General features: G+C 34.4%; 1 protein-coding gene across 7 annotated transcripts in view; it reads left to right on the top strand.

Annotated features, from left to right (window-relative positions):
* Positions 1-24,295, top strand: part of COL19A1 (collagen type XIX alpha 1 chain) — a 364,360-nt gene that overhangs the window by 173,776 nt on the left and 166,289 nt on the right. For all 7 annotated transcript variants that reach the window (XM_074398116.1, XM_074398115.1, XM_074398114.1 and 4 more), the window contains 2 exons: positions 3,001-3,054; positions 4,652-4,687. In XM_074398116.1, the coding sequence (XP_074254217.1) occupies positions 3,001-3,054; positions 4,652-4,687 (90 nt within the window). The remainder of the gene's footprint in view (positions 1-3,000; positions 3,055-4,651; positions 4,688-24,295) is intronic.

Genomic DNA, 24,295 nt, shown 5'->3' with positions numbered 1-24,295 from the left:
GATCATTGCATGGCTGGATCCTTTTTTTTTTTAGTTTGTGCAAATTCATGGGATACGTGAGAACTTTTTTACACATATATAATACATAGTGATCAAGTGAGGCTGTTTAGGTTATCCATTTTCCGAATGCAATACATTTTTTTTTAACGTATACTCATCCCAGTCTGCTATCAAACATTGAACTTATTCCTTCTATCTTACTGTATGCTTGTATCTTTTTACCCACATCGTTTCATCCTCCCTCTACCCCTCACTCTTTCCAGTCTTTGTTGTCTGTTTTTACACTTTCTACCTCCATGTGTTCAAAATTTTTTGCTCCCACATCTAAGTAAGAATATGGAATATTTGTCTTTTTGTGCCTGGCTTACTTCACTTAATATAGAAACTTTCAGTTCCATTCATGTTGCTGCAAATGACAGGATTTTATTTTCTTATAGCTAAATAGTACTTCATTATGTATATATAGCACACTTTCTTTATCCATTCATCTGTTGATAGACACAGAATGATTCTCCATTTTTGCTAGGATCCTTCTGAAACAATAAATGTCACCACCACACAAGGGCCATTTCTGACATCCCACTTGAAGTAGCAGCTCTCTCCTCTTTCACTTTCATCACATTCAGCCTGTTGACCTGTTTATTGTCAGTCACTCTCCTCTTATTACGTGAGTTCCTTGAGAACAGGAACCTTGACATTGTTAAAGAAAAAAATTATTGACCCTTGTTTTTAAAAAGTGATAAGGAAAGACATTTTAGTTCAGACTATTGCAATAGGGGAATTGCAATAAGGGAGAGAGATCAGGGTCAACTCTAACTACAACAAAGACAAGTGGGGATTTATAGCCAATGAGCAGAGGGAGGGAACTCACTGGGTAGACAATTAAGAGGAGACATCAAGGGTAGAGTGATTTTGACTAAACTCATCTAAGAAGATTCTTGCTAAAGACAGGCCAAAGACTTAGACCTCAAGGTAGGGGACAAAGAGCATGATCTCCTCAAAGGTTACAGAATGGAGAACAGGTTTTAAGGGTGAGAGATTTTCTATACATGTACTTAGCAAGATTCTTGCTATAACTGAGCTTGGCAGAACAAAGACAGAATGGGGGCCACATCCCAGGCCTAGTTGAGAAGAGAGCTCAGAGGACCCTTACTAAAGTTTGGTGATGGAGAGAATCTTCATTAATTTCTTGTTCTTTTCTTTATCTCTTTACTAATCAATAGAAATATAATGACAGCTACAAATTCAAGGTGAATGTAAACACATTCTTTTTTTTAGTAGTCAAATTAAGAGAAGTAAAAGAAGACAAGTGAAAATACTTTTAATAATATATTTTATTTAATACACTATATACAACTATTACCATTTAAGCATATAATAATTTAAAAATTATTTGTGAGATATTTTATATTTGTTTCTTATACCAAATATTGTAGATCCAACAGTGTTTTATACTCACAGTACAACTCAATTCAGTAGTCACATTTCAAGAATTCAAAAGCTACATGTGGCTATTCAGTACAGGTCTAAAGGCCGGAAGTGACTTCACACGAGGTATGCAATAAATGTTTATTGAATAAGCGAATGAAAGAACAAGTGAATTAATGATAAATCTATTCACAGAAATGGCAAATTTCTTCCCTCAAGTGTTTACAATATGCTGTTGCCAACTTCTACTCTGGAAACATGTATAAATAGATTATGGTTGCTTGATTTGGGAGGAAATGGATATTGCAGATAATAATACTATGTCTCAAATATTATTTAATTTTTCACTCATCTTTTTTTCTATAAATATTCCAAGGTAATGATTGAAAAAGCGTAACTATGAGTTTTATACATGAAGGCATTTAGGCAACTACAAGGTTTTTTGCCCAATTAGATTTTTTTTAATCCACTAAAAATGTTTTTCTTAAAGTATAATACTACAATTTTCACATACTGTCTGCAACAGGCTTATTTTAAGTATCCAATTTTCTTTTGTTTCTTTCATTTCATCACTGGTGTCTATATTGAGTACAGGTGATGACATTTGGTATTATTTATTCACTACAAAATGTCAGGGCAGTAATAGCTGAGTCTTTCAGCTAGGAGCAGTAAGATGCTCAGATTTACCGTGCATTGCATGGCTTCAGAATACTTCTTTTTGTCTATTATTGTTCTTCCTTCATCGAGTCCTTAAAGTAAGGACAAAAGAAGATATTTTTTCCTATTTACCACATAGTAAGGATGTGTCTATCTAACTTTCTATGTACACTGTGAATTTATGCAGCTGTAGAGCTGATCTCCTCTGGTACAGTCTATTGTAGTAGTCTCGAAAGCTGTCATTACTTAGATCAACTAAATACCCATTAAAACATCCAACAGTCCAGAGGACTTATGAAAATATTTATCTGATATTCTATCTATGTCATAAATAGTTTCATTTGACATCTTTATAAATCCAGGTAAAAAAAGATAGGAATTAGACAACTAAAACATAGTTTAAAACAGGCGAGAGATTACATTTTAGCTCCAGTTGTGTGATAGCAAAAGAATGCATCTTTCATTCCTTTTCCCCTCACAATTAGATTTCTTGATAGAGACATAAAAATGTTTTTGATTTTACTCTTGAGTTTTTTGGCAAGCTTTACAAAGGCCAAATCAATGCTAAATCAGAGGTATTTACAACATCCACAAATTTAATCCAAAGTGGATACTTAAAAGCTCATATAGATCTAAATGATATTCTCCCAGATGGTGAATTAATGTAATTTTAGCAGGAAGCAAAGTTGCACAAATATGCAGTATTGAGGACTCGCGCTGATTTAATGTATCTGTGCCCACCACGGCACAGATGTTGCTTATCATTTTAGTGCCAGTTGTCTCTATTTCTCTCTATACTACAAAAGGAAGAATGGGATTTGAAAGTTTAGTAAATTATGATTTATTTTGTTACTAGAGACTTATTAGAAATTAAAGCTTTCTTTGAACTGTGTATTGGTTATATTCTTTCTACAGGGTTCAAAAGGTGACTTGGGTCCTCCTGGTCCACCTGGCCCAAAAGGAGAAAAGGTATTGTGTTTATCCAGCAAAGCCCAATCTTTCTTTAAGAAAACCCTGACAACCTATGCAGTGACTTCTCATTGATACTGTTTATCTACCAAAAGCGTTTTAAAGTTAATCAAAGGCTGTTACATTAATAGCATCTGAATAAGAACAGCCTTTTTGTTCATTTAATTAGTTTGAAAAGACTAAATGCACAATTGCTAATTGGCATTAACTTGTATTTATAAGATTTCCCTTTTCTCGCCCTTGCTTAACAGCATTAGGTATTCAATCACCAAATTAGCAAGTGTGGCCTGTATTGGAAAATTTGGCCAATAACACTGAGCTGCCACTATAATGGTGAGGCAAGTGGCTTTTGAAAAAAAAGCTAACTTTGTATCTCAGTCTTAGTCTAACTATTCCATTTTCTGCTACTTTTTCTCATAAAATAAGCTATTTCACAATGACATGTTTGCAATGACCTTGAAAAGGAAAATAAGAAATAGTCAAAAGCAAGGGTTGTTTTGAATAAAGTAATTGAGTGATCCCAATTTGATGAAAATTGTATGTGTATGTGTTTTGCACTGTATTTTGTTCTCCGTTCTTAGCACATTTAGAAATCCTTGTCTGTCTTCAATATTTATCTATGTGTTAAAGGTGACCTTGCAAATGAGTCCTCAGTGACTGATTAAAGCCGCATCAGTGTTCCTTAGCAACTATTGTCTATTTTAATTCAATTGTTGCAAAAAACAATGCATACACAATGCTAAGTTTTAACTTTCTGGGTGGCTATATTTGTTGAGAAAAGAGAAAGTCCTAAAGATACTCAACGTGAGACTATAGCATCTTGGTACCCCATGCTATGCAGTACCTGACCTCCATAATGTGCAGCTAAATAAGAACCACGGCAGGGGCGATTGGTCTTAGTATTTGAGAGTTCTTGTGTAATAAATAGAGTTTCCAGGACCGTAAAGTATAAGGGGACATGGAAATCGGAAAATGGTGAACTTTTAGATGAACCATTTTTTAAAGATGTTGAATAGTTGTTGATATATCCACCTGGAAATTTGTATTCATATAGATCAGCAAAGCAATTTTAGTATTCAAAAATACATAAATATAGGCAAAGCCTCTTACAGTTGATGGCAAATGTGATGCCAATTCAGCAGAGCTTTAGAAGAGGCCATGGGACTGCTTCTTGCAGCTGGGAGGCATGAAATGGGGAGATCCACTTATTATTTCTGCTGATCCTCATACTAACTTTGTCAGACAAATTGTCTATCGCTGTGACACTTCCCAGCTGTTCCACTGGCAAGTAACCATACTTGAAGATATATTATTTCTAATTTTGGTTTAGTAGACAAAAGAATAGAAAATTAGATTATTTTAGCTTTCAAAACAAGTCCTGCTTTTGCAAAAACCATGGAATATACCAGGTGATTTTTATATCATGAGAGCTAAAAGGGAATGATAAATTTTCTCTGTGTGGAGAATTTTATCAGGATTGAATTCCATTTTTCTATTCTTCAAGACTTATCTATAGATATTGCTTCTATTCACGTATAATTTATAATATGCAAAAAGGGACTAGTGGTAATTGCAGCTTTTCTTTAATTTATTTTAGGGAGATACAGGACCCCCAGGACCACCAGCCTTACCTGTAAGTATTCTTGAAATCGAAATTCAAAATTGAAAGCCATTATTCTGTTTATTATTCATATTACTTCATGACTAAACTAGGATTTAAATCACAGAGTTAAGAATTGAAGGTGACTTCAAGTACATGTAGGCAAACCTCCACATTTTAAAGATGGGCATCTGCCCACAACAGTGAAATACTTGACCCAAGGTCATACAGGTAGTTACAATAAAAGTCTGGAATCAGTACCTACTCTGAGCAATTTTCTCTGTCCTCCATATGGTTCGTAATTGTATCTCCTAAATGTTTGATTATGCACTCTTAACATCAGGTTTAAATTAATGGAATCAGATACAGTCCTACTTGCTTTAAAAACTGTAAAAGGACAAAACAAATTGTAATTATCCAGTGAGTAAAAACAGCTACCTGTTTAAACTGATAGTTTTTCCTCTATGATTTGCTTCTAAAATTTGCAGATGATAAAAATGGCAATATTTTAGTGACAGATTTATGAGAAAAGTTTATAATGTGCACATAATGAGATTGTTCTCAATTAAATGGTATATCATATATGAAGCACTTACTAATAAATATATGATGCTCTTAAATTCAGATACAATTTACTATTACAGACTTCCTGCCATTAAAGATTCTCATTTAACTTAGATAAGACTCTAAGCCTAATGAAAATGAGGACAGTTTAAAAAAAAAAACTTCTATAGCCTGAAGTCTTTGATATTACCTATGAGATAAATTAAGCATTTAAATCAGTAGTTTTCAAAGACCTATTCTGATTTTAGAAGGTCAGATTTTAAAAGTATTCTAGTAATCTGGATGGAGCCCTTCCCATTGGCAGAACATAGGAATCTCAAAAACTGTGTGATTTTGATAATATCTATATTTATCTTTGTACTAAAAATCCCATCATGAAAAAAACATTAATAGTGTCTTACACAAATAATCTTTACAACTCCCACATAAACAAATGCTTTTTGAGATGTAGAAAACCTAAGGAAATAAATAGGTGACTTACTTGGGGATAACTCATTAAATTTGCAGTGGAATTCTATGCTTAAGCTTTTAAGCATGAAAAGAAAAACTATTGGACAGGCAGTTTTAAGTGCATATTATTTTGTTTTTTATACTCTGTAGAACTTTGAAAAATTATTTGGCAGTGATTTAGTTAAACCTGCTCATTTTGGTCATGAAGTCCTTGCCTACACCTATATCCTGAATGGTTTTGCCTAGATTTTCTTCTAGGGTTTTTATGGTGTTGGGTCTCATAACGAAAACACCAAAAGCATTGGCAACAAAAGCCAAAATAGACAAATGGGACCTAATCAAACTCCACAGCTTCTGCACAGCAAAAGAAACAATCATTAGAGTGAATCAGCAACCAACAGAATGGGAAAAAATTTTTGCAGTTTACCCATCTGACAAAGAATTTACAAAGAACTAAAACAGATTTACAAGAAAAAAACAAGCCCATTCAAAAGTGGGCAAAGGATGTGAACAGACACTTTACAAAGAAGACATATATGAGGCCAACAAACACATGAAAAACTGCTCATCATCACTGGTCATTAGAGAAACGCAAATCAAAACTACATTGAGATACCATCTCATGCCAGTTAGAATGGTGATCATTAAAAAATCTGGAGACAACAGATGCTGGAGAGGATGTGGAGAAATAGGAACACTTTTACACTGTTGGTGGGAGTGTAAATTAGTTCAACCATTGTGGAAGACAGTGTGGTGATTCCTCAAGGACCTAGAAATAGAAATTCCATTTGACCCAGCAACCCCATTAGTGGTTATATACCCAAAGGATTATAAATCATTCTACCATAAGGACACATGCACACGAATGTTCGTTGCAGCACAGTTTACAATAGCAAAGACCTGGAACCAACCCAAATGCCCATCGATGATAGACTGGACAGGGAAAATATGGCACATATACACCATGGAATATTATGCAGCCATCAAAAATGATGAGTTCATGTCCTTTGTAGCGACATGGATGAACCTGAAAGCCATCATTCTCAGCAAACTGACACAGGAGCAGAAAATCAAGCACTGCATGTTCTCACTCATAGGCGGGTGTTGAATAATGAGAACACATGGACACAGGGAAGGGAGCATCACACACTGGGGTCTTTTGGAGGGAAATAGGGGAGGGACAGTGGGGGGTGGGGAGATAGGGGAGGATGGCATGGGGAGAAATGCCAGATATAGGTGAGGGGGAGAAAGGCAGCAAATCACACTGCCACGTGTGTACCTATGCAACAATCTTGCATGTTCTTCACATGTACCCCAAAACCTAAAATGCAATTAAAAAAGCCTGCTCATTTTACTTAAGACAAATGCCTGTTTTCTCTTCAACTAAGTTATATGCAGTCATTTAGTTAAACGTGCTTATTTTCTGTAAGACGCATGCCTGTTTTCTTCAACTAAGTTATATATTCAACTACTCCACTTAGTTATCTGATTTCCTAGTCATTTCCAACTCATGTTGAAAGGCCAATATGCAATCTACATATGTTATTTCACCTGAAATACAGTTTCGGCTTCTCAATCAGAAAATTGCATTGGATTATATATCTTTTGTGGATTTTTAATAGCAGCCAGCTTTTTTTCTGCCAAGGAACACCTTGAAGATACCTCTTTACACCATTCAGCTGTCAAGCACTTCTTAGAGATTACAAGCTAATTTCATATTTGTCTAAAAATATGACATGGAAAAAACACTATGAAATGAAATGTTTTATTTCATAAAGTAAAATATTCATATTATTGGGGTATTACTATTTTGTATGCTTTACATTACTTTATTAACATAAATTATCAACTGTTCCCTACAAAATAAATAAACTAAAATTAACAGCAACTTATAATACGCTCAATATTTAATTGATCTGATAATGCAGGTTGATATATTATTAGTTGAAATAATTGATAATAGTCTTTGAGGAAGCCCAAATGACTCACTGCATCATATTTGGATTAAATGAGGCAGTGATAAATTAGAGTCAGTAAACAGAGTTCAACCATAATTGTTCTCAAAACTAGCTGCACACTAAAATCCACTGAAGAGTTAAAAAAAACTTACCAATATTGGGGCTTCACCCCTAGAAATTCCAATTCAATCAACCTGATGTGGGACCAGTATATTTTAAAAGCTCCCCAAGTGGATCTACATATGCAGCAGGAGTTGAAAACTATTGTTTATGGGAACTAGAATGGAAAAGGCTTTCTTCCTACTCAAAAAGTTATTTTAGTTTGTTAAAGAAGTCCAACTTTGATCTGAAATCTAGCTTAATACATAGTAATAAGGAACTATCTCTTTCCATTAGGGAGGCATACTAGTAAAATGAAATTAAGATAGAACCTTGCTTCATTAAATGGAGAGAATTAGGGTCAGGAAGGTATCTTTAATTACAGCCTTCACCCAAATGTCCATCTACTCCTGCCTCAATACCTCTTAAAATTTAATGTGCATAGGAACATTCAGGATCTTGTTCAAATGTATATTTTTATTCCTAAGTCTGAGATGAGGTCTGAGCTTCTACATTTCTAGCAAACTCCAAGGGATGCAGATGCTACAGGTTGTTGGACTACACTGGTCACAAGGGCTTAGCACCCTCTTCCCAACTAGCTACCTTTTCCCATAGATCAATGGTTCTCTATATTGACTGCACACTGGAATTACCCACGGTGTTTTAAAAATTCTAATTACCAGACTGCACCACATACCAGTAAAGTTTGAATCTCTAGGGAGGGACTCAGGCAACAGTTGTTTTAGATTTTTCCTAAGCAACTCTAGTGTGTAGCCACACTTGAGAACTAAGGCTCTGAAAGCATGTCTAATACTTTTCTTTACAACTTTCTCTTACAGATCTTGAGCAAACATTTTGGAATTACTCATTACACTAACAGGCGTCCCCAAACTTTTTACACAGGGGGTCAGTTCACTGTCCCTCAGACCGTTGGAGGGCCGCCACAGACTGTGCTCTCACTGACCACCAATGAAAGAGGTGCCCCTTCCTGAAGTGCGGCGGGGGGGCCGGATAAATGGCCTCAGGGGGTCGCATGCAGCCCGCGGGGCCGTAGTTTGGGGACGTCTGCAACTAGTATTTCTATCAAAAACACCCAACCTGATTACTTTCATGAGCTTCCAGGAGAGGCTGGCCTTCCTAGTCATACCTACAATTCGCTTCTTGATTACTTTATTATAGAGGACAGATGAACTTCCATTTCCACATTTACAAGCTACTAGCAAGTTCAACAGTAATCCTTCTTGGGAAGGACAACAAACATTGACAACTTTAGGACACAGAATTCCAGAAATTCTCTAAACACACACGGCTGAACTGCCCATAATGACTAAGGGTGAAGAGCTAAACACATTATCCCCCTCTAAGCCATACATTCTATATTCGCTTTACTTTTATTCATGTTTTGTTTAATAAGAAATTAAGAGAAATAGTAATGGCGCACACTGTAATACTGAGTTTACTGATGCAGGGGCAATCCTTTATGATGTTTTTGGGGAATTATGGGGTTTTTTTTTTGCTTTTTCTTTTTCTTTTGAGATAGGGTCTCACTCTGTTTCCCAGGCTGAAGTGCAGTCGTCCCATCACAGCTCACAGCAGCCTTGACCTCCTGGGCTTAAGTGATCCACCCACTTCAGCCTCCCATGTAGCAGGGACTACAGATGGGTGCCACCATACTCAGCTAATTTTTTTTATTTTTTTAAGCAGAGACAAGATCTTGCCATGTTGCCCAGGCTGGTTTTAAACTCCTGAGCTCAAGTAATCCTCCTCCCTCGGCCTCCCAAAGTGCTGGAATTACAGGCATGAACCACTGAGTCCAGCCAGGATTATGTTTATTGCAGTTATTTTTGTATTCCTGTGGATTCTTGTGATTTGCTACTTTAAAACTTTTTTAATCACATAGAACCAGTTCATCAAATGATCTGATACATAAAACCATCTATTTCATTTTGTTTCTTATTTATACTTTCTCTTCTAACTGGTTGAGTCTGTATATAATTGGGTCTCAGTGGAAGAGAGAGAATAAAGAAGTGAAGGAGGCCAAGTCTAAAAAGGAGTAAGAAAAGATAAAGTGGAGGAAATGGCGTGAAACACAGACTGGAGTCCTAGAAACAGTTTGATTTGTTAGCTTCACAGCTGCAAGAGCTTTTACCCTTTGTTTCACCTCTCCCTTCCTGACACCTGAAAGTATTCTTACTGCCGGTGACCAGTGCTTCCTCACTCTCTAATATATAAGAAACCTGTTCATAAAAAAGCCAACCAAAATGGTGTGCAGCTTGCAAATACAGGGTGCAGTATACCCCTTTATTATTTGAAGAAATGGGACCCCATTCAAAATTCCACAGTTGAATCCCTTTGATAACATTAGAATCCTTCTATGGATTCATGTTCACAGGTCATATGGAAAATACTCCAATGTAACTGCCTCAGGAAAAAAAGTAAGAAGAAAAGAGAAATCTGAGGCCTATAAAAATGCCATAGAGATTAAAGTGACATTTGTGACATTAATTGTCACTTACATCCTTTAACTTGTAAATACTCTGTCAATCTACTTGACTGGAAAAACAACAGAATTATACTATTTGATATGACATTAATAAACTTGCAAATCTTTTTTTTTTTTTTTTTTTTGAGACGGGGTTTCGCTCTTGTTACCCAGACTGGAGTGCAATGGCGCGATCTTGGCTCACCGCAACCTCCGCCCCCTGGGTTCAAGCAATTCTCCTGCCTCAGCCTCCCTAGTAGCTGGGACTACAGGCGTGCGCCACCGTGCGCAGCTAATTTTTGTATTTTTAGTAGAGACGGGGTTTCACCATGTTGACCAGGATGGTCTCGATCTCTTGACCTCGTGATCCACCCGTCTCGGCCTCCCAAAGTGCTGGGATTACAGGCTTGAGCCACTGCGCCTGGCCACGCAAATCTTATTATATAGACTTTCCAGATTATTCTAACAATAACTGATCAAGAAATAAATTCAAGAACAATTTTGTAAATCTATAAATGGAATATCTGGAAAGTATTTTGTATAACAGTGTCCAAGGATCTTCTCTTAATACTATTTTTAAGCAAAATTTCATCTAGAGATAATGGAAAAAGTGTAAATGAAACAATTTCAGCCCAGAAGGTGGGAATGTGGTTGAATTACACACACAAAAAGAAAGGCTAAAAGTCCACGCTTGCCACCATAAGCCCACTTTCATGTATCTCTTGCTAGGAATATTTTCAGCAAATACAACCGATTGAAAATAAAAAATTTAATGAAATATCTGATTTCTTTTCAGCCACGTTTTGGATGATATCAAATTCACTAATTAGTTTGGTACTAACGACTATTTTTTTTAACACAATAAGCCATTATAGAAGCTTATAATAAGTATAATTTTAAAGTTGTAAAGAAATATGAGATTCTTCTACTTGATTTAAATTAATTAACTGATTATTCTTTCATTATCCTTTTTATATTTCTAACAGATAACCATTTCAAAAATAGCACATCTTGTTAGATTTTAAGTAGTAATAATGTCAATAAAAAATGATAGACATTTATTCAGTGCTATGTATTATTTAAACCAAACCTTAAACAATTCTGTGAGGTATAAAATGATTATTACCACATTATACACAAGGGAACTGAGGACTAGAAAATCTAAGTAACTTGTTCAAAAGGTTCAGAGAAGTTACATAACAGAGCTAATATTCCAATCCCGCTTGTGTGACTCTTAAAACCTAAGCTATTAATTTCTGTAAACATCATTTAAATCTAGTTTAAAAAGTAATTTAAAAAAATGTTCTAAACTATTACAAAAATTAAAATTTTAAAATCAGGTCAGACATGGTGGTTGACACCTCTAATGCCAGCACTTTGGGAGGCTGAGGCAGCTGCTTGAGGTCAGGAGTTTGAGATCAGCCTACTCAACATGGCAAAACCTTGTCTTTACTAAAAATACAAAAAAAAAAAAACCATTAGCCACATTTGGTGGTAGGTGCCTGTAATGCTAGCTACTCAGGAGGCTGAAGTGGGAGAAAATTGCTTGAACCCAGGAAGCATAGGTTGCAGTGACCTGAGATTACACCACTTCACTCCAGCCTAGGCAACAGAGGAAGACTCTGTCTCAAAGAAAAAAAAATTAAAATCAAATTTAACTTTATCATGAAGCCAAAATTCAGAAAAATTCAAGAGCCTAGCAGAGATGGGGCAGTAATGTAAAAGTGTGATGCAGCCCAGTGTATGATAATAGAGTGTGTTATGGTTAGGGACCAGGATAGCTATGTCTATCTCAAAGTATCAAATTCAAATTAAAAACTACTTAGAGATAGATTAATTCAAAATATAGGCATACTTTAGAGATATTACAGGTTCACGTCCATACCACTGCAATCAAGCAAGTCACACACTTTCTTTTTTGGCTTTTCCAGTGTATATAAAAGTTATCTTTACACTATACCTTATAAAATGTGTAATTTGTATTGTGCAAAAACAATTTTGCCATTTTAATTAAAAAAAACTCTATTGCTAAAAATTGTTAATGATCATCTGAGCCTTCAGTGAGTTGTAATCTTTTTGCTGATAGAGGGTCTTGCCTCCATAATGGATGACTGCTATCTGATCAGGGTGGTGCTTGCTGAAGGTTGAGGTGGCTGTGAGAATTTCCTAAAATGAGACAAAAATGAAATTTGCCACATTAATTGACTTTTCCTTTCATGAAAGATTTCTCTGTAGCATATGATGATGTTTAGTAGCATTTTACCCACAGAACTTCTTTTGAAATTGGAGTCAGTCCTCTCAAAAGCTGTGGTTACTTTATCAATTAAATTTCTATAATATTTCACATCCTTCCTTGTCATTTCAATAATGTTCACAGTATTTTCACCAGGAGTAGATTTCATCTCACTAAGACATTTTCTTTGTTCATCCATAAAAAGCAACTCCTCCTTTATGCAAGTTTTGCCATGAGATTGTAGCAATTAATTCAGCCACATCTTCAGGCTTTACTTCTAATTCTAGTTCTCTTGCTATTTCTACCACATCTACAGTTACTTCCTCCACTTACATCTTACTCAGAGTCATCTGTGGGGTTTGGAATTAACCTCTTCCAAATTCCTGTTAATGTTCAGATTGTGACTTCTTCCATGAATCACAAATGTCTTTAATAACACGTAGAATATTAAATCTTTTCCAGAAAGTTTTCAATTTATTTTGCCCAGATTCATCAAAGGAAGCACTATTTATGGCAGCTATAGCCTTATAAAATGTATTTCTTAAATAATAAGTTTTGAAGTCAAAATTACTTCTTCACCCATGGACTGAAGAATGGGTGTTGTGTTAACAGGCATGAAAACGACATTCATCTCCTTGTGCATCTCCATCAGAGCTCTTGGGTGACCAGATGCATTGTCAGTGAGCAGGACTATTTTGAAAGAAATATTTTTTTCTAAACAATGATATCAACAGTGGGCTTATTCAGTAAACCATGTTAGAAGCAGATGTGCTGTCCTCCAGGCTTTGTCATTCCATTTATAGAGCATAGGCTAAGTAAATGTAGCATAATTATTAAGGGCCCCAGGATTTTCAGAATGACTGTTGGCTTTAACTTAAAGTCACAAGCTGTATTATCCCCTAACTAGAAAGTTAGTCTTTCCTGTAAAGCTTTGAAGTTAGGCATTGACTTTTCCTTTCTAGCTATGAAAGTCCTAGATGGCATCTTTAGCTGCTTTGTCAACATTGAAAACCTGTTTTGTGATGTGGCTACCTTCTTTGAAGATCTTGGCTAACTTGGTGCAGCTTCTACACTAGGCACTTAATGCTTCACTTTGCACTCTTATATTCTGAAGATGACTTCTTTTCTTAAACATCATGAACCAACTTCTGCTAGCTTCAAACTTTTCTTTTGCAGCTTTCTCACCTCTCTCAGCCTTCACAGCATTAAGAGTTAGGGCCTTGCTCTTGATTAGACTTTGATTTAAGGTAATGTTATGGCTTAAGAGAATGTCATGGCTGTTTGGGTCTTCTATCCAGGCCTTTAAAACTTTCTTCATATCAGCAATATGGTTGTTTTGCTTTCCTATCATTTGTGTATTCACTATAGTAGCACATTTAATTTCCTTCAAGTTTTCCTCTGCATTCACAACTCAGCTGTTTGGCTGGAGAGACCTAGCTTTTGGTGTATCTCAGCTTTCTTTATGCTTTCCTCAATAAATTGAATCATTTTTTAGCTTTTAATTGAAAATGAAGATGTGCAAATTTTCCTTTCATTTGAACACTTTGGAGCCATTGTATGGGTACTAATTGACCTAATTTCAATATTGCTCTTCCTTAGGAAATAGGGGTGCCCAAGTAGAGGAAGAGTGACAGAGAAATGGCTGGTCATTGGAGCAGTCAGACACACATGATGTTTATCGATTAAGTTCTCCATCTGATAGGGACATGGTTAATGGTGCCTCAAAACAGTTACAGTAGTAACACCACAGATCACTGATCACAGATCACCATAACAATATAATAATAATGAAAAAGTTTGAATATTGAAAAAATTACCAAAATGTGACACAAATACATGAGTGAGCACATGCTGTTGAAAACTGGAACCAATACTTTTGCTGTATACAGGCTTGCCACAAACCTCCAATTTGTAAAAAATGCAATATCTGAGAAAAGCAATAAAACAAAGCACAATAAAATGGGGTATGCCTACATATATAAAAAATGCTGTGTAGTTATTATCCAAAATAAAGAAGTATTAATAACTGATAGCATTTGCTTCAGATTTCAGTTTCAAACAAAAAATATTATTAGATGTCTATTTTTCTCTTTCTCTTTTCACCCTGAGGGAGCTATTATATTGTTGATGATGTTAGTGGTAGTATACACTTACCTGATAGATATACAGCTAAAGCAATATATTATATTCTGTGTTTTTCATTAATACAAATGGTATTCTCTTGTAAATAGATGTTCACAATTATTTTTCCCTATTATACTCTGTTTGAGAATCATTTATGTTAATGTTATAGATCAGGTTTGTTCTTTTAAACTGATCTATAGTCTTCCAGTATTTAACCATAGCACTAGACATTTTCATATTGATAACATTTGGATTTTGTCTGTTTTTTCTTTTACCTACAATGTACAAATGAATATTTTGTATGTGCCTCTTATACACATGAATGAGATTTTTTTAAAGGTTATGAACCTAGAAGTGAAGTTATTGGGTGAAAAAGTCTGTACATTTTCAATTTAACAAGATACTGCCTCATTGGTTTATAAAGTGGCTATGCTAATTGTCAGCATATATCAGTTAATATATCAAGAATTTCCATAGCCACACCTCAAGAATATTTAACATTCTTAGACATTTTGGTTTTAATACACCAGAGGCAAGAAATACACACAAGCACATATAGGACCTTGAAGTGTGTTAAATAAAACTTTATAAATCAGTAAGAGAAAGGATAACCACTCAATAAATTACATTGGGACATTTGGCTTTCCACAAGGCAGACAAATACTTTCTTTATTATGTATTTTTTTGTATATTGACTTTTATTCACAACCCTGCTAAACTGTCATATAGTTCTATTAGTTTATCTGTCTGTTCTCTTATATTTACTGCATAGAGAACCATATTGTCTTCAAATTATGACAGTTCATCTCTTCCTTTCCAAAATGTTAATTTTCTTTCTTTTCTTGGCCTTATAACATAGACTTTATAGTTATTATCCTAGTCTTTTACTGTGTTCATGAAGAATGTGGATTTCTGGGCTGATGGTTTCTTTTTTTCGTTCAGCAATTTAAGGGTTTTTTTTTTGTTTGTTTGTTTGTTTTGTCTTCTGTTCTGCAATATTTCTGATGAGAAGTCAACAATCATTTCAATAATCATTTCCTATATTCAATATATCATTTTTCTTAGGCTGCTTTCAATATTTTTCTTTATATCACTGGTTTTTAGCTGTGTAATCATGGTATATTTAGGTGTGTTTATCTTTAAATTTGCCTTGATGAGTTTCTTGAATCTGTAACTTTACATGTTTCAACTAATTTGGGAAATTTTTTCACTATATTTCATTAAATGTGTTTCTTGCCCCATTATGTCTCTCTTCCCTTTCTGAAAGGCTAATGACAGATATGTTAGATTTTAATAATGTCCCATCTTTCCATAAAACTGTTCATTTTTTCCCATCTAATTCCATCTTGGGAATGGATCATTTCCAATAAACTCTTGTCAAGCATACTCATGCTTTGGTCATTTCCATTCCACTGTTAAGACTATCATGTGAATTTTTTAGTACAGATACTGTATTTTTGAGCTAGTGAAGTTTGTTTTATATTAAACAGTGTATATTTCTCTGCTGATATTTCCTGTCTTTTTATTCATTTTGAGCGTATTTTCTTTCCTGTCCTTGAGAATAATTTTAATAACTACTCGAAAATCTTTGCTCATTCTATCATCTGACTAATATCAAGTTGTTCTTTGTTGATTATCTTTACTCCTTAGAATGGGTTATGTTGGCCGGGCGCGGTGGCTCAAGCCTGTAATCCCAGCACTTTGGGAGGCCGAGGCGGGTGGATCACAAGGTCAAGAGATCGAGACCATCCTGGTCAACATGGTGAAACCCCGTCTCTACTAAAAATACAAAAAAAAAATTAGCTGGGCATGGTGGCGCGTGCCTGTAATCCCAGCTACTCAGGAGGCTGAGGCAGGAGAACTGCTTGAACCCAGGAGGCGGAGGTTGCGGTGAGCCGAGATCGCGCCATTGCACTCCAGCCTGGGTAACAAGAGCAAAACTCCGTCTCAAAAAAAAAAAAAAAAAAAAAAAGAAGAATGGGTTATGTTTTGGTGCTTACTTGTATGGCAAGTAATTTTTTATTTTGTATACTATGAGTGGTAAATTATAGAAACTTTGAATTCCATTTTTTTCTGAAGAGCTTTAATATAGCTTTAAAGCAAGCAGTTAAATTGGCTAGACTCACATAGCAAACTCTGTTTCCCCTATAGCTGGCAACAGCTGAAATCCCAGTTTTGTTCTTTTAAGCTAAGCTGAACTACTTGCATTTTCCACTGTATATGTTTGGTTAGGAGTCAGCCAGAGATTCGGGGAGAGCTTATATACAGAATTTGAGACTTCCTTACTTATTTCAGGATTTGACAAACCAACCCCCTTTACTTTACAGGAATTGCATTTGCCCTGAACTCTGTCCTCAGTTTTTTCAATTCAGCAAGACTGCAGGCTTTCTATTTAGCCAACCCAAGACCAAGACTTAAGCCTGTCATCAGACTAAACATCTTAAAAACAGAAAACGGACTCCATGCTGTTTAATTTTTCCAAATGTTGACTCCTCTCCAGTATCTGTCTGCTTTTGTTGAGTTTCCAGTGTCTTCAGGTAGTTGTTCTATATGTAGTTGTTATCTGTGGGCATATTGATTTAATAGAACTACTGGGCCATCCTGGAAGCCCATGTTTGTTTGTTTTTTGTACAATACTGAATTCCACCAAGATGGAAGATATCTAAGTAAATTATAAGTTTCTTTACTTATTCTATTGAACTTGGCTTCAAAAAATATCTAGAATCTGACCAATTCTCACACCTCTACTACTACCACTTAGTTCCAGTTACCATTATAAATCTCTTGATTATTTCAGTAGCCAATTAATGGTCTCCTTCCTTCTCCCTTGCCTTCTTGAACATTAACACAAGAAGTCAGAATGTTCCTTGTCACTCTTTTTTCAGAATCTCCAATGTTTCCCCAGTTAATTCAATAAAACCCAAATTCCATCCAATGGCTATAAAGTCTTACAGGATTCAACTCTCATTGCATTTTTTACTTCATCTCCTTTTCTTCCCTTTCTTTCTGATTTTACTCCACAACAATAGCCATCTTGCAGTCCCTCAAACATGCCAAGCATACTTCCACTTTAGGGGCTTTGCATGTGATGTCTCTTTCACCTGCCCCTGTATACATGTTCTTTAACTACAAGTTTCTGCTTAGATGACTTCTCAGTAATTACCACACTGGCTACCATATTTAAAATTACACACCTACAGATATACTTGGAGTTTCTAATCTCCATTACATGCTTCATATTTTCTTTTTCTTAGCTCTTTTTTAATCACTTCTCTCAAATAAACTGTCTGTTTATTGCATTTATTGTTTGTTACCAGTCTCTCTCTTTATTTGAATATAAACCAAAGGAGGGCAAGAGTCTTAGTGAGTTTTGTTCACTGTTGAATTCCATGCATATGGAACAATGCTCAAAATATGAGCATGTCCTCAAAATACTTGGTGTTTAATGAATATTGACTTTGTTAGTTTTCAGAAAATCTTTGTGGTAGTAGCCTGATTAATTCAGTTTAATAATTTCCTTTCTTTCTTTATTCTTAAATAGTGTGTATAAGATAAGGATTAGTCATATCAGTGATTTAGATAAAGCCATTGGGACTGATTTTTTTTCTAGCACAAGGCATTTATGCCACTGATTTTACTTTTAGTGCTTCAAGGTCATTTGTTTATTGAGTTTTCTCCTTCTTCTTAAGATTTCCAGAAAATTGTCCAATGTTCATTATTTTTTAAAAGCAGAGTGCTGGCCAAGTAGAATAAATTGACTGTTCTGATTCAGTGCACTGATGCTGCTTGTATTTTCAGGCTTGCAGTCAAGAGTGAATGACTATTAAGTTTTAATTCCTGTGACTTGCCTAATGAGTGTGATACAAAGTTTAAATTAAAATAAGTCTTTAATCTATAGCTGTAGATTTTACCGTCTCTTGCCTTATTTATTTATTCATTTCTCAGCATCTTGTTAAACTCCTAGATGGTAAAATTTAGCATTCTAATCAATAAAAATGTGAAATAACTTTCTATAAATTTGAGACATATGCTTTCAATAGCACAAATGAAGCCAAATATAGTCAAATAGTTCAGTGATTCTAGCTGAAATTCTCTAAGCAACTGGCTTATTAACAACAAAGAAAAATTCCCTTGTAAGTATGTTTTTCATATATATATACTAACTTTCTGAAATTCTGTGTTTTAAAAATATCACCAAATCACATTTTTTCAAAAGGTATTTGGGTTCTACCACATCTGGAATGGCTATATTGCTAATATCATTGTCATGTATTAAGTTTCAATAATAATGGATTTAAAAAGGCACTTTTGAATAGACTGTTAAAGGATAAAAATTCCTTTTCTAAATTATTTAAAATAAATATATTAACAAAGCTGTATTCAAAATTAGCATTTTTAAGATACTATATTCTGATTGTGAAAAAACTAAATATTTAATGTCAAGATGACACTTAACCAGTGAGTTACTGATAAATTTAAAGTATCTCTTCTGTTGATATTTATAATTTACAAGGCAGATTTATGTGACCTAAAACCAATGCTGATAAGAAAAATGTATTTATCATGATAAATATACAAATTTATTTGATCGAATATAATGCATCCAAGATCATAATGAAATTTTATTTTAAAGGTAGATTCTGATAAATTATTCTGAAATCATGAAGATGTTGACATAAAAATCCTCTATTAAAGGTAACTATTTCATGGTTTAATCATGTTATCTGAATAAAGGCATTTTGTGTAAGCTTTTATTCGCATGTTGAAATATTAGTTGTAAATCATTATATTCAAATACAATAAGAATACATTATATTCAAATACTTGAATACATTATATTCAAGTACAATAAGCAGAAATTCTTTGGTTATGTGTCATCTGTTGTTAAAATCTTAGTTTTATATAAATGTAGTATGACCTTGTATATAACTTCATAAAATTGTGTTTGTTCTGCAGCTTTCTTATTGCATCCGATTGCCAGATTCTCCTCAATTAAATAATACAATGCTCTTTTTACAGTAAAGTTTTATTAAACTACATCACTAAGACTTTAGAAGCAAGACAGGGACTATGAGTGAAATGAGACAGTTGGCTACCATCTCTGTGTCCTTTTCTCTTCTGGCCTTTGCATGTCATGTCAGAGGAGAGACAGGTGAAGGAAGGTAGAACAGTACTATTTCATGTAATAGATCCACTAATTTTAGTTCCTAGGAAAATGGCTGTGTTGTTCTGGCCCTATCTCTATGGGGAGTTATTAAATGCTCATCCAGATGGCACCAAATGTTTATGCGGAAGCCAAAGGTTAAGTCTTGTCAACAGCAGAAGTGCCTTAGACATGCTTACTAAATGATACTTAAATACCAGTTCCTTGGGGCCCAGATAAATCCAGCTTAAGTGAGAAATCAGGCACAGAGAGGGGATATCGCTTTTACTCTAAGAAAACTACCTTAAATACCATAAGCAACTGAGAGAAAATCTCAGCTGGTCATTTATAAATCAAATGACATTCAATTAGCAGATGGCTGTAATGCACAAAAAATCACATAGTATTCATATGGGGTATCTTTCAAATAATACTCTTTCTAAGTTGGTGTGTACAAGAAAGAAAAATAATTGCTCAGTGAGTGATATGGTCCCTTCCTCCCTTCCTTCCTCTCTTTTGCCCACTCACTTAGTTGAATGCTTACTGTGTACCAGATACTGTGTTAAGCACTGCAGACACAGAAACAAACAACAATCATTGTTGTTGCCTTCAGAGAACCTATGTGATTTAAGAAAAAGCAACCAGTTAATCATTTTTAAAATGATTATTTGTGAATTGTATATAAAAAGTTTACAAGTATTTGTATAACTGTAATGTTCATACTATATACACAGACATTTAGTTATTTCAGAGAAAATTATTTTTTACCGGACTTCTTATGTTGTAATTTAAAGTTACTTGCTTTAAATACATTTGAATCACAGACTCAACTACTAAATAATGCTTTCTTATTAAAATTCCTAAGGATCTAAAACAACCTCTTTTTAGGTGAATAAAATAGAAAGGTTCTTGTTATATGCCCAAAGAGCGTAATTCCTCTTTCCATTCTGTCTAGAATAAATATATGGCCTATAGCATATATGTATTATAAATATTTATATGTACATATAAATGTATGTATTATAGCATAGTAATTAATGGTAATTTAAAATAACTTAAGATTATTTTAAATTCCTCACATATCAAAATCCGAGTTATTTAGATATTTAATGAGTTGCCTAAATTTGAATCAATACTATTAGTTTTCTAAAGTTGTATAATTTATGTTTAATTCATTATTAGTTTTTTGACACTGGTGATCCAACTCAGTATTGGGATTTCTGAGGTACTAATCTGCCAGTAGAAAGAAGGCAGTTGAAATATTTTTTTAAATCAATCTTTTTTTTATTTGAGGGCAAAAGACATGTAAGTGAATTAGTTGATTAAAATATAAGCTATTTTTCTATAATACAAAGCTATTTTTATCAGCTCTGTGAAGAAACACTGGCAAGTTGACGCTTAAGGCCCTGGGAAGATTTATGTTTTAGCCTCAGGAAGATTTGTGTTTTGGAAAATCTTACAGTCGGCTCGTTCAACATGGAGGTGATTTATATCTCTTTCATTAGATGAATAATTTGAGAATAGCTCCTTCTGCCTTTCTGTTTATAGTTTGCTTCTGTTTCAAAAGACATTTCAAATTGTTTTCATCAAAAGTCCAAATTATACATTTAAAACCTCAACCAGTAAAACTTCCTTTCCTAAAAGCACTATGCAATGAAAATTTGGGACTTTTACAAAAGAGTTATTTTATTTCATGTTGAAATACTCAGAAATTGAGAAAAACAAATTAAAATGTATTTTAAATGCCATTAGAAAATTATAAAATGGGTACGCCTTTTGAAAAATTAAGTGCAGCAAAGCATGTATTTATTTCAGCCATAAAGCTATATTAAAATTAGTTTAATTCAATTCCATTCCAAACATTTAAAAAATCTTTGTGGTCTATGGCCATACCACCCTGAACGTGCTTGATCTTATCTGATCTCAGAAGCTAAGCAGGGTCAGAGACAACCTAGGAATACTGGGTGCTGTAGGCTTTTTTATAAAAATCTAAAAAAAAACAAAAACAAAACCAAAAAACCTATGTTGTAATGCCTTACACTGATATATTAAGTGAAACTAAAAAAGGATTTCTCTCTAAAAAGGACAAGAATTATATTAATTCCAATTAACTATTCCACTGATTTTAACAAACCAGAAACCCATACAGCTTAACTCAGTGGTTATACAGACCCAAGGAGCCAAGGTACCTGCTTTTGAACCTGACCATGTTTCTTGCCCTTTCTGTGTCATCTGTAAAATGGGATACTAATATTTTCTGTTGCATAGTGTTGTAATGATGATTGAGTTAATATATGTAAGTATTTTAGAACAATGCCTGGCTTCTAGTAAATACTGTTTAACTCTTAGCTATTGTTGTTATTGTTAGTTAATATACTAAATATGAATGGCAAAAATATCAATAGCAATGAGTCTAAAGTTCTTTATGAAGTAATTGCTAAGAAATATTTAAAGAGAACTTTTATAAAATCACAGTGTTTTATGGGTAGAATTCTTTCATCTTAAAAAAACTATTAACTATAAACTGAATTCTAAGTATTCTGTTTACAACCAGTATAACCTTCATGAGGATAGGAACCTGTCTGTCTATTTACAACTGTATCCCCAGAGACTGAAAGTACTTGATGTAGTATAGGTATTAAATAAATATTTCTTCTTCATAGGTAGAGGAAACAAATTTTTTTCACTGACAAACATATTATTAAAGTAAAATATCACTGAATCCCACAGTGAAAAATATCTACAGAAAACTACAAAATCACTTACTTGGATATAATAATGAGGAGATTCCCTCTTTCCAGCTACCAACCCTAATTAATTTAGGACATGTGGTCACTTTGTCCCATATTAAAAATTTTCAGCAATAACAATCTTGATGTCACTTACTACCCCTGATTATTTTTGATCAATTTGAAAGTCATGCTGTTTGTGGGAAACAGGAATTACCTCCTCGATTAAAGACTCCTATTATTATCTCCTCGTTATTCTGCAGTCATGAACAAAAGCTTTACATAGCTTAATCCGTTACTAAAGTCATCTTTTGCAAAATAGAGAAAAACTGGATGGAAGGCAAGGAAATCAGACTCTATCCTGAAATATGCAACTGTTTTTATTTATATTTACTTATTTTGCCTTGGGCATATCACTTGTAATATGTAAGGGTCAAATAGAATGTTGTTAAGGTCATTTTCAACTCTGAAATTCTGTTATTTTCTCTTTTACCTTTCCTATGGAATTCTATTTCCTTTAGCTGTATACAATCTAATTTCTATCTCCTTAATAATATTATTTTTTCCTTAAATTTCCTCTATTTTATCACATTGGTTTAAAAGGATAGAGAATAAATATAAGGAATAGTTAAGTCAGACACATGCCAAATATAGAGAAAGGATTACACTTACCAGTATCAAGAACTATAAAAGATATGAGATTTCACTCAACATGAATAATAATGACTTAGCCTGCCACAGTTTCATCAATCCTGGCAGAAGATATGAAACTTCTGAGTCAGAGAAACAGACATTATTACTCATGGCAGCAAGCAGCATGAGCCTTATGTTTGTTTTGGTTGCCCTTGCTCCCAAGTACCAGAAGCAACCCAGGTAAGTGCTACATATTCAGTGGGTTTGCATCACAGCAGAGTAGGAAAGCCAAATTTTTAAAAAATGGACTGCAGGCAAACTTGCCCTTTGCCAAAAGGGAGGCATTGTCTTTAACATCCTAAACAGTAAGCACATCTACCCTTTAAAAGATAGCCCAGAACACAAGGGTGGTTAGTACCTCCCTCATAAGACATGCAAAAGCACAAAAGACCCGTGGAAAGACCCATTGTCTCTCAACAACATCCACTCTTCATTTCTATACTGTCTTTGTGTCTGGCAAATTTGTTATGAGTATACCACTCCACTAACAGCTCTGAATAATATTATCAATAAAGGCTGTGACCAAAACTATTCAATTTGTCTCATATAGCATTTAATTAAAGGCTACTGTTATTAGAATGCCAAGCAAGTAGATGAGGCCAGCCTGCACTATTGATCTCAACTCTGTCCCCCAGGATCCCAAATTCAAACAGCTGAATAGATCCCATAAATCATCCCAAGTCTATCTTAGAAAGCCAGATGATTTGCTCCTTATGTTTCTGAATTGGCCTTTCTGCTTGACTTGAGGCATTAATCCAGGAACATCAACAAGGACAAGGACATTTTTTATAAAACTGAAATAGACTCAGTATGTCTCCTACTTTGGCCCAAGTGGGCAACCATAAGGATACGGAGCAAGCAGTGTACTAAACCAAAGTAGTCTTTATCTTTTTTTTATTTAGGACCATGTCAAGGCAATAAGAATATCCCTCTGGCAGTGCCAGAATTAAGTTTGAATCCTGTAGATATCCTTTTGGCTACGTTTCCACCCTAGAGGTATAAAGATTGTTCAGAACCTAGAGCAGTTAGTGCCTCACTTATAAGACAAATAGAAATGCAAAAGACTTACAGAGCATTGTTGCCAACCAGCTCTTGTGCACTGCATTTCTTTTCAAACAGATCTTAGCAAATGGTTGCTCTTCTGTTTACCACACCATGGCTAACTA

Source organism: Saimiri boliviensis, chromosome 4 (assembly GCF_048565385.1).
Source record: "Saimiri boliviensis isolate mSaiBol1 chromosome 4, mSaiBol1.pri, whole genome shotgun sequence".
Taxonomy (NCBI): domain Eukaryota; kingdom Metazoa; phylum Chordata; class Mammalia; order Primates; family Cebidae; genus Saimiri; species Saimiri boliviensis.
This window is presented reverse-complemented; position numbering and strand designations above follow the sequence as displayed.